Here is a 12,708-nt window from a genome sequence, read left to right on the forward strand (position 1 = left end):
AAAAAAAAAACTTTGTTCCTCAGGGCATCCAAAACGACCCTGCGCCGTGAGCCCCCGTTTTAATTAGCGAGTTAAAAGCAGTGGAGACGTCCTCTTACCTTTCACGATCAATATGGCCACGGCTGAGAGGCTCTCCACGTCCGTGTCCACCACACAGATATATTTGCCCGTGTGGTTCAGCTGAATATTCCTGATCATCAGGTCTCCCGCAGCTCTCTGGCAAGGAGAAAGACAAGCTTTATGTCGCGTGAAATATTACAGAGCTTATGACAGCTTATTAAGGGATGGACTGGGAGGAATGCTGAAGGCGCTGTAAATAGAGAAAATGATGATTGAAAATGCAGATTTTTCTTAGACTTTGCAGGCCTGCTTTGACGTGATAAAAATTTATCAGATTAGTTAAGAGGTATAAAAAAAACACATTGTCATTGATTGTTTTAACATTTTTTAATTGTTTGGACAGTTAGGCGATGCAATCTTTTGCACCATTTTTAAGGATCCTGGTATGGAGGTTAATTTGTGTCTTCATTACGAAAGCTTTTTTGGACACTGAATTTGTGTAACTGAATTTTTTGTGACCTGAATTTTTTTTTACGTCAACCTTTCATTGAATAAAAGTTTGTGAGCAAAATACATTTTTAAAATGTACTGTAATGTAAAAAAATAAAAATAAAAAAATAAAAATAAAATAAAATAAAATGTACTGTTTAAAAATTCAGCGTAAAAATATTCAGTGTGAAAAAAAGGTAACACTTTAGTATGGAGAACATATTCACCATTAATTAGTTGCTTATTAACATGCAAATTAGTAACATATTGGCTCTTAATTAGTCATTATTAAGTACTTATTAATGCCTTATTCTGCATGGCCTTATTATACAACCAGTAAGCCATTAACTAAGAGTCTTCCCTCAATAACCTCAGAATTATTGCTTACTAGTAACCCTAACCCTAACCCTTATATGTTCCCCTAGTGTCCAAATAACTCTAAACTAAGTCTTTGTTACTTTAATAAGCAACTATAAATTAAACTACTATAAATGGGGATGGCGTGGCGCGGTTGGGAGAGTGGCTGTGCCAGCAACCTGAGGGTTCCTGGTTCAATCCCCACCTTCTACCATCCTAGTCACGTCCGTTGTGTCCTTGAGCAAGACACTTCACCCTTGCTCCTGATGGGTCCTGGTTAGCGCCTTGCATGGCAGCTGCCGCCATCAGTGTGTGAATGTGTGTGTGAATGGGTGAATGTGGAAATAGTGTCAAAGCGCTTTGAGTTCCTTAAAAAAAAGGTAGAAAAGCGCTATACAAGTATAACCCATTTACCATATAACTAATTAATGGTGAATATGTTCCCCATATTAAAGTGTTACCGGAAAAAAATAGTATTTTAATTTCAGCATATCAAAATTCAGTGTTAAAAAAAATCAGTGTTTTAAATTTGAGTGTATGAAATTTGAGTGCTGAAAAATGCAATGCAGAAACATTTGCTGCTTCAAAACGCAAGCCACTTCCGAAAAATGTAGACTGAAGCCACCGATTCTGTCTCGGATCCAGCCAATGAGGTGTTTAGTTTGAAGTCACGTGACAAGGGTCCGACAAAGACGAAGGTAATGCGGCACTAAATGCGGCAAGACCATGTCATCTGCTGAATGGGCTTTATTTTAACAGTGGAACAAAATCCCAAGATTCTGCAGAAAAGTATAGTTTGGACATGGCACCAAATTCTGTTCAGCCCAGATTACATTTACTATCTAATTGTAGGTATTAAAAAACTCATTTTTGCATTACAAGATAACAAAACTTAGCTTAGCGGGTCTAAAAAGGATGTTTTCCTTTACACATCATACACACATTCACCAAATAATTCACAAAATTGGCCAAGGTATGACTAACTTTGGACCTCACTGTATGTACAAATTAGAATATGCAGTAATTTGCACCATTCTAAAGCATCCTGGTAAATTCAAGCATAATCTAGAGCAGGGTTTTTCAAAGTGTGCCACAGTTATCCTCCCCTCTGAGAACATATTAGCCTGGGGCTTGCCCTACTCCCCGAAAAACGGATTTTCTGCAGCATATTTTGTGGAGTTTTTTTTTTTCTCAACACAAACTTTATTTACCCCCTTAATGGAACTAATAATCTATTCATTTTACCTTTTGAAACAATCAAAGTTAGCGTTTCTTAACTTTTTTTGAAGGTGCTGCCACTCCCCTCAAGTCTCCTGAAAATGTAAATAATCTTACGTTGATATTTTTACCAAAATGTAAAAAAAAATATGAAAACATAAAATGCGATAAACACTCAACTTCACCCATTACATACTCCCAACTGGACAAATAATACTCCACCATGGCCTCAACTATCACCACCACACAGATGACATGCAGCTTTACATTTTAAATGAGTCCATCACTGCTGCCACACACACCACCCTAACAAACTGACATATACAACTGGATGAACAACAATTTTGTCAAAACTCAACTAGAACATAAATAAATAAATGGGTTATACTTGTATAGCGCTTTTCCACCTTCAAGGTACTCAAAGCGCTTTGACAGTATTTCCACATTCACCCATTCACACACACTGATGGCGGGAGCTGCCATGCAAGGCGCTAACCAGCAGCCATCAGGAGCAAGGGTGAAGTGTCTTGCCCAAGGACACAACGGACGTGACTAGGATGGTAGAAGGTGGGGATTGAACCCCAGTAACCAGCAACCCTCCGATTGCCGGCACGGCCACTCTACCAACTTCGCCACGCCAAACAGAACTCATATGTCCAAAATCCCTCATTCATTCAGTCAAAGATTTCAATATGTCAATTAAGGAATTGGCTTCATGCACCAGGCAAGATGGCGCCAGCGAGTATCGGTCACAGTCTGCTCTGCTCGTACTATTGTTTATTGCTTCTTTGCTTTGTATTTTGTGCCAAAATATCCATTCATCCCATCCATTTTCTTCCGGTTATCTGAGGTTGGGACGCGGGGGAGCAGAACAAGCAGGGAAGCCCAGACTTCCCTCTCCCCAGCCATTTCGTCCAGCTCCTCCCGGGGGATCCCGAGGCGTTCCCAGGCCAGCCGGGAGACATAGTCTTCCCAACATGTCCTGGGTCTTCCCCGTGGCCTCCTACCGGTCGGACGTGCCCTAAACTTCTCCATAGGGAGGCGTTTGGGTGGCATCCTGACCAGATGCCCGAACCACCTCATCTGGCTCCTCTCGATGTGGAGGAGCAGAGGCTTTACTTTGAGCTCCTCCCCGATGACAGAGCTTGTCACCCTATCTCTAAGGGAGAGCCCCGCCACCCGGCGGAGGAAGCTCATTTCTGCCGCTTGTACCCGTGATCTTTTCCTTTCGGTCATAACCCAAAGCTCATGACCATAGGTGAGGATGGGAATGTAGATCGACCAGTTAATTGAGAGCTTAGCCTTCCGGCTCAGCTCCTTCTTCACCACAACGGATCGATACAGCGTTCGCATTACTGAAGACGCCGCACCGATCTGCCTGTTGATCTCACAATCCACTCTTCCCTCACTTGTGAACAAGACTCTGAGGTACTTGAAATCCTCCACTTGGGGCAAGATCTGTTCACCAACCCGCATATGGCACTCCAGCTTTTTACGGGCGAGAACCATGGACTCGGATTTAGAGGTGCTAATTCTCATCCCAGTCACTTCACACTCGGCTGCGGACCAATCCAGTGAGAGCTGAAGACCCTGGCCAGATGAAGCCAGCAGGACCACATCATCTGCAAAAAGCAGAGACCTAATCCTGCAGCCACCAAACCGGATCCACTCAACGCCCTGACTGAGCCGAGAACTTCTGTCCATAAAAATTATGAACAGAATTGGTGACAAAGGGCAGCATTGGCGGAGCCCAACCCTCATTTGAAACTGGTCCGACTTACTGCTGGCAATGCGGACCAACCTCTGACACTGATCATACAGGGAGCAGACTGCCACAATTAGACAATCCGATACCCCGTACTCTCTGAGCAGTCCCCACAGGACTTCCCCAGGGACACGATCGAATGCCTTCTCCAAGTCCACAAAGCACATGTAGACTGGTTGGGCAAACTCCCATGCAGCCTCAAGGACCCTGCCGAGAGTATAGAACTGGTCCACAGTTCTACGACCAGGATGAAAACCACACTGTTCCTCCTTAATCCTAAATTTGACTATCCGGCGTAGCCTCCTCTCCAGTACACCTGAATAGACCTTACCGGGAAGGCTGAGGAGTGTGATCCCACGATAGTCGGAACACACGCTCTGGTTCCCCTTCTTAAAGAGGGGAGCCACCACCCCGGTCTGCCAATCCAGAGGTACTGCCCCTGATGTTCACGCAATGTTGCAGAGTCTTGTCAACCAAGACAGCCCCACAGCATCCAGAGCTTTAAGGAACTCCGGGCGGATCTCATCTACCCCCAGGGCATTGCTACCGAGGAATTTTTTAACCACATGGGCAACCTCAGCCGCTAGGCCGATAGCTAACAAAACACAACTCCTAAACAACCTATTCATGTCCCGTGTGTTGGATTTTATGTGCCTTACGAAAACTTGGCAGCGGGAGAACGTGTTCTTTTTTCTTAAGGAGCTGTGTCATCCAGACTGTCACATGTTTGGAACCCCTCGGCTTACTCGCAGAGGCGGCAGCTTGGCCTTTCTTTATCGGGATGCTTCCTGCTGCGGACTGATGGACACGAACCCCGTACAACGCATTCGAGCTTCAGACGTGCAAGGTTGGAAACGAACACTGTTTTTACTGTGTTTTAATCTACCGACCACCTGGTCCTGCTTGTCATTTGTAGACGAATTTACGGATTTTATGTCATCTATTGGTAAGCTGGAGAGTGTATTAATTGTTGGTGATTTCAATCTCCATGTTGATAACTCCTCTTGACCCTTGGTAGCTGAGCTGGTATCTCTTTTGGACTCATTCCACTTTTTACAGCATGTGTCGGGTCCTACTCACACAAAAGGCCATACTTTTGATTTGGTCTTTTCTTTTGGAGTAAAAATTGACCAATTAAGTATTGAAGACCTTCAAATAAGCGACCACTATTGCATTGTTTTTAATATGTCGTTCTAACCGACTCCGACTACTTCCAAAGTGAGGAAACAGACACGCATGCTAAATGACTGCAATCAGCGGGTTTAATGTTCTTTTTGACCCAACAACTTTTGCGAGCTCTGATAATGTTATGACAAACTTCAATCATCATTGTCTGACTGTTTTGAACACAGTAGCACCAGCTACAAACACTCTAGGCTCTCATAAAAAACTTTATCCACGGATGAATGAAGCCATTTCCAGCTTTAGGAGAATCTGTCGGAAAGGGGAATGTTTGTGGAAAGCCACAAAATTAGAGGTTCATAGACTCCATTTAAAAGAAATGATAATGGAGCTAAATGAAATGATGAAACGTGCTCGCTCGGCTTTCTTTTCAAATCTTGTTTTGCATAATAAGAAAAACCCTCAAGTCTTATTTGACGCTATTGAACATTTTGTTGCACCTCCATCTCCTCAGGTGCCTGTGTACACACAGGATGACTAATATATTTTTGAACTTTTTTGTGAACAAAGTGCAAGACATAAGGGCCAGTATTAGTACTCCCTTGGATAGTTTGTGCACTACATCAGCCCCTGTGTGCTCATCATGGTCTTCCTTTACTCATTTCAGCCTACATGATGTTCAGGTTTTAAGTGGGTAAGATGAAACCCACATCGAGTCCTGTGGACATTGTTCCTTCTCCACTGATCTTAAATGTTTTTGATGTTGTTGGTCCTTGGGTGGTAAAATTGATAAACCTTTCACTTCAGTCTGGCTCGATCCCCAGATTTTTTAAACATGCTGTGGTGAATCCCATTCTTAAAAAACCTAATCTTGATCCGGTGGAGCCTATAAATTACCGGCCCATATCAAAATCTCCCTTCATGTCAAAAAACATTGAAAAAGTGGTAGCTAAGCAGCTAACCTCATTTTTGGAACAGCATGATTTTTTTGATGAATACCAATCTGGCTTCAGATAATTTCATTATACCGAAACTGCTCTTTTGAAAGTTTCCAGAGACGTGATGATGGCCGCTGACTATGGTCGCTACACAGTTTTGGTTTTACTCGATTTGACATCTGCCTTTGATACTGTGGATCACAGTATACTGATAGATCGCCTCAAATCTGAGATGGGGTTTTCTGGTGCTGTTCTCCAGTGGTTTACTTCTTGTATAGATGGAAGACGTTTTCATGTTGCTTTTAATGATGTCCAACCTGTCATGTGGTGTGGCCCAGGGTTCTGATCTGGGGTCTGTTTTATGCTTGTTGTATCTGATGCCGCTTGGGAGGTTGATCAGTAGGGTCAAAAATGTTTCTTATGTTTCTATGCAGATGATATTCAACTGTTATGCTCATTTAATGATTCAGAGTTTCACTTTTTATTTGAGTTCTTGGAATGTGCATCCTTCATCAAGATAAATTCTAACAAAACGGGAACTCTGATAATTGCTCACAATAAAAAGATCCCCCTGATCAATAACTCCCTTGGTGTTCTGTGTGCATCTGTTAAAAGCAGTCTCAGAAACCTTGGAGTTGTGTTTGATCAGTCAATGTCTTTGAAGGGGTCACTGACCAAAAACTGTTTTTATCACCTCAGAAATATTTCTAAAGTGAGAAATTTGTTGTCAAAATTGGATCTCGAAATTATCATTCACGCGTTCATTTCATCTCATATTGACTATTGCAATTCTCATTTCACTCTTTTCAACTAGTCAACGCTAAAGAGACTTCAGACGGTACAAAATGCAGTTGCAAGACTTTTGACCGGTGCACCCAGAACAGCCAATATTACCCCAAATGTATCTAGTCTTCATTCCAGTCAAATTCCGCATTGAGTTTAAGATTTTAGTCTTGACATTCCGTGCGTTGCATGGTGGGGCTCCTCAGTACATCACTGACTTGCTATGCCCCTACTCTTCAGGGAGCAGCCTCCGGTCTTCAGGCCAGGGTCTTCTAAAGATCACAAAAACTCATTTTAAAACCCATGGAGACCTGGCATTCCAGGCCAAATCTCCCATACTCTGGAACAACTTGCACCAGTCCCTCCGTGAGCTTGACTGTGTTGACACTTTTAAGAAACATTGGAAAACTTCTCTTTTTAGTAAAGCTTTTAGTTAATACACCTTTTACCTATAATTTTGAATCCACTTTGTATCCTTTTTATGATGTTGCCCCTGTTGTTTTAATTGAAATGTTTTTTACTTCATTATAATTTCTACAGCGCTTTGTGATTTTATCTGTGAAATGCGCTTTACAAAAAAAATGTACTTACTTACTTAATTACATCACTCTTTGTGCCCCTCTACTCACGTCAGGAACCTTGGTCAACCACACCACCAGAACAGCCTAGGCGTAGCACCAAATTCTGGGCCCCATACAGAAGACTACTAAAGGCCCCCCATCGTCACCAATACACACACACTTTGTATGTTTACATCAATAAAAAACTAAATATTGCATGGGTTTGGTTGAACCAGCCTTTTAAAAAACATGTACACTGAACAAAAATCTCAAAGCAACACATTTGTTTTTGCTCATATTTTTCATGAGTTGAACTCAAAGATCTAACACTTTTACTTTATAAACAAAATACCTATTCCTCTCACATATTGTTCACAAATCTGTCTAAATCTATGTTAGTGAGCATTTCTTCTTTGCCAAGATAATCCATCCCACCTCACAGGCGTGGTATATCAACATGCTGATTAAACAGCATGATTATTGCACAGGTGTGCCCTAGGCTGCCCACAATTAAAGGCCAGTCTGAAATGTGCAGTTTTATCCCACAGCACAATGCCACAGATGTCACAAGTTTTGAGGGAGCGTGAAGTTGGCATGCTGCCCGCAGGAATGTCGACCAAAATGATGCCGTAAATTGATTGTTTGTTTCTCTACCATAAGCCGTCTCAAAAGGTGTTTCGGAAAATTTGGCAGTACATCCAACCGGCCTCACCACCGCAGACCACGTGTAACCACACCAGCCCAGGGCCTCCACATCCAGCAGGTGCACCTCCATATTCGTCTGAGACTAGCCACCCATTTTTTTGGAACGCTGTCCGATGTTATTTTATTCCAATGATCACAAAGTAGAAAGTAGATTGGCAGAGAACGAGGAAGTGTTGCTGTGTGTCTGAGGAAGCACAGGGACGAAAGTGTTTGCATGCGAGGTAAATCCTGTTGGAATTGTGCATTTTGTTATCATAAGATTGGCAATAGAAGTTAAAAATAGCGCCGGACTCAGTGTGATTTACATATTAGGGCAACAATACATTATATCATTTTAATTTGTTTTCACTTAAAAAAACCCCTCTAATTTTCAATATCTGTTTATTTAATCAAGGGACTTTGAATGCACCACGGTTACGGGCAATGAGACACAAAAGTAAAACTAGTACATTCCATTCTTCTAAGCTGTCATAAATATATTATAATATTTTTACAGTTCTTTTATCACCTCATCCTTCTTTCAAAATGCTGGTGCTGTGTGTGAATGCTGAAAGGTGAGCTTTGATGACGTTATGACATCCGTTTTAAGTATTTAAAGCTAGATTTTCTTTCCGCTGCCCAGGTGCAACAAACAAATTGTATCTTTGATAGAAGGTTTATTTAGTCTTCGATGCTCTTAATTTGATTTTAGCAACCTTATGTTACGGCTATATTTACTTGATATCAACATTTTTTACATATGCACATATTTAAATGACGGAAAAATGGTCTTCAAACTTCGCAAAATCCCTACCTACCCTGCCTCCATCTCATGACTATTCTCCACCCGTCTCAACCTCTCTTTCTCCACTGCTGACACACTTTTTCCTAAATTAATCACCTCCAGACAGGATTATTGCAACCGCATCCTCTATGGTTCATGCTCTAAGGTCCTCCATAAACTTCAACCCATCCAAAACACCATCTCCTCCTCACTTGTTCCCTCCCCTATGACCACACCACCTTCATCCTCCAAGAACTCCAATGGCTCCTCATCCTGCAGTGCATCCATTTCAGGATCCTGCTGCTCACCCTCAAAGCCATCCACAAACAGACGCCCTCTTACTTCTCGGACCTCCTCACCCTTCAAACTCCTGCCAGAAACCTCCCTTCCACTAACAACCATCGAACCAGGGGGCTGATCTTCTGCGTTGGTGGCTGCCATCCTCTGGAACTCACGTCCCTTATCCATGCACACATGTCAAAACCTCACAACCTTCAAAAGACTTGAAGAAACCCACCTCTTCAAAACTGCTTTGCATACTGGAGTGCCTTTCTAATTTCGTCATTTTATTTTTAACAAACACTTATTTAGTTTAGTGGTTCCTATCTTTGTTGTAAAGTGTCTTTGAAAATGCATACATATTGGGGCTGTCAAATCATAAATGTTTTAAATCAGAATACTAACATTTTGGAATTTGGATTAATCAAAGATGATTATTGAAATTAGCCTAAGAAAAGACCCCAATATCTTTACACAAATGCAATTTTATTATCAGAATGATATCAAGGCATGTTTTTAAAGGTTTTACTTCGCATGCTTCATTTATTTGCACACAACTTGGTAACAGTTTTATCTAAAGTTCTTTCAGGCTGTATTTTGGACTGAAATTGGCCAGGGAGCACGCCTGTTCTTTGCTGACGTATGCATTGATCTGATCACTGACCGTACAGCGGTTGAGGTAAAAGAGCTTGTACGGTCAAAATAAATTGCATGATTAATTCAAGTGTGAACATGGTTAATACGATATTTTTTTGTGATTTATCACATGAGTTGGCTTGTGAATCGATTTTTTCAATAATCGATAATCGTTTTATTTATTGTAAATAAAGAAATGCAGACACCGAATGCAGCTGAGATAGGTTCCAGAACCCCCCGCGACCTCGAAAGGGACAAGCGGTAGAAAATGGATGGATGGATGGATGGATATATATATATATACTTTGTATATGTGTGTGTGTTAGGGTAACGAGTAAAATATTTATTTTGATTTAATCACAGAGAGATCAAATTTTTCATCATTAATAAGTTTACTCTAGACCAGTGGTTCTCAACCTTGTTGGAGGTACCGAACCCCACCAGTTTCATATGCGCATTCACCGAACCCTTCTTTAGTGAAAAATAAAATGTTGTTTTTTTTCAAATTCAAGACAAAGTTATATGTTTTTGGTAATACTTTAGTATGGGGAACATATTCTAAGTAACAAAGACTTAATTTAGAGTTTTTTGGACACTAGGGGAACATATAAGGGTTAGGGTTACTAGTAAGCAATAATTCTGAGGTTATTGAGGGAAGACTCGTAGTTAATGGCCTACTGGTTGTATAGTAAGGCCATGCAGAATAAGGTATTAATAAGTACTTAATAATGACTAATTAAGAGCCAATATGTTACTAATTTGCATGTTAATAAGCAACTAATTAATGGTGAATATGTTCTCCATAGTAAAGTGTTACCTTTTTTTCCACACTGAATATTTTTACGCTGAATTTTTAAACAGTACATTTTATTTTATTTTATTTTTATTTTTATTTTTTTTACATTACAGTACATTTTAAAAATGTATTTTGCTCACAAACTTTTATTCAATGAAAGGTTGACGTAAAAAAAAATTCAGGTCACAAAAAATTCAGTTACACAAATTCAGTGTCCAAAAAAGCTTTCGTAATGAAGACACAAATTAACCTCCATACCAGGATCCTTAAAAATGGTGCAAAAGATTGCATCGCCTAACTGTCCAAACAACTAAAAAATGTTAAAACAATCAATGACCTCGAAAGGGACAAGCGGTAGAAAATGGATGGATGGATGGATGGATATATATATATATACTTTGTATATGTGTGTGTGTTAGGGTAACGAGTAAAATATTTATTTTGATTTAATCACAGAGAGATCAAATTTTTCATCATTAATAAGTTTACTCTAGACCAGTGGTTCTCAACCTTGTTGGAGGTACCGAACCCCACCAGTTTCATATGCGCATTCACCGAACCCTTCTTTAGTGAAACATAAAATGTTTTTTTTTTCAAATTCAAGACAAAGTTATGTTTTTGGTAATACTTTAGTATGGGGAACATATTCTAACAAACAAAGACTTAATTTAGAGTTATTTGGTTAGGGTTAGAGGGTTAGGGCGAGGGTTAGAGGGTTAGGGTTATAATAAGGCCATGCCGAATAAGGCATTAATACGTACTTAATAATGACTAGTTAAGAGCCAATATGTTACTAATTTGCATGTTAATAAGCAACTAATTAATAGTGAATATGTTCCCCATACTAAAGTGTTACCATGTTTTTTTTTACTGGTGCAAAAAATGAACCGTGCATGAACATCACCTTGTTCAAAGAACAAAACCAACACAGTGCATAAACTCACAACAAATTACACACCTGCAAATCAGTCTGACTTCTGCTGTTGCTGTATCCGTAATACGCCGATAGGGAGAAGTTTTTATTTACACGATGAGTCGGGTGTGTCTTGACCTCCGCCGAACCCCTGAGCCTGACTCATCGAACCCAGGTTAAGAACCACTGCTCTAGACAGATCATTTTCCAGACTAGACAATTAGTTTGCTTTCATGAAATGCTTTTTTACAACAGTATGCCTTTTTAAACAGCTCAAGAAAAATTGACTGCAGGTATTTAAAAACAAAACAAAACTGTAGTGCCCTGTCTTTGCCTGATTTAATCTTTTGTAGAAATACAGAATTTGCATTCCTGCTGTATGAGCACATGCATTCAGAGGAGGAGCTACACTTCCATGTTTAGATACCATTTTCACACATTAATAACACAGAATGTAGATTGTTACGATTATGGTTTGATTGTCAAAAATGTATGGTAATGTAAAATGTGATATTTAAACCTGAATAAATGTTTCTGATATGATATACATTATGTTGTACACGTTATTGGTATTCATATATCTGCATGACAATGTCTTAACCTTCTCTATTTATTATCAAAATGTTATATTCAGCCTGGTAAACATTCTGTAATATCTGACTATCAATCAGAACAGGTTATAAAATAATATACACTTAATTTCAATCTGCCAGAAAACATTTATTTAGGTAGAAATTTCACAGAATACATTATAAAACATCTTTGACAAAGCATGAATGTGAGACATGTTTATTTTGTTATGGTAGTTAGACCAGATTTGACGTGTAGCCGGAAATATGTGATCGGTTGGTCAAGAGATATCTTGACAGGTTTGTTTTGATTAAAAAAAATAACTTTAGACTTCCTGCTGACTGTCTTTCTTTTCTGCTGAGGTTTTATTGCATCTTACTAAAGCAATTAGTGTAACAATCTACATTTTATGTTAATGCTCTCAAACATAATCCAAACACCGAAGTAAAGCTACATCCATCCGCAAGTGATGAAGCGCGTCAGCAGGCAGTCGCTGCAGTGATGACGGCTCACTGCGATCATGATTGAAAATTGTTTCGTCGGGAGAACGACTTGTCGTGGCTTTCGACGTGATATTTACATAATGTACCACTTTATTTGTGCATTTCTGCTCGCTATTTTCCAGCTTGTGGCTCAACAGTTTTTCACATTTTCCCCTCGCTGCGAAATGGACCGAGGGTCAAATGCATGCCTGTTAATCGCGCGTTGAAAATGGGTATGAATAAGTTTGAGCGTAACAGTATGTAAAACATTT

General features: G+C 40.1%; 1 protein-coding gene across 1 annotated transcript in view; it reads right to left on the reverse strand.

Moving 5' to 3' along the window:
• LOC133654202 (contactin-3-like) overlaps positions 1-12,708 on the reverse strand; it is a 234,115-nt gene that overhangs the window by 67,401 nt on the left and 154,006 nt on the right. Inside the window, exon 14 of the mRNA XM_062054350.1 lies at positions 99-216. Coding sequence (XP_061910334.1) covers positions 99-216 — 118 coding nt within the window. The remainder of the gene's footprint in view (positions 1-98; positions 217-12,708) is intronic.

Source organism: Entelurus aequoreus, linkage group LG07 (genome assembly GCF_033978785.1).
Source record: "Entelurus aequoreus isolate RoL-2023_Sb linkage group LG07, RoL_Eaeq_v1.1, whole genome shotgun sequence".
In the NCBI taxonomy this organism is placed as follows: Eukaryota; Metazoa; Chordata; class Actinopteri; order Syngnathiformes; family Syngnathidae; genus Entelurus; species Entelurus aequoreus.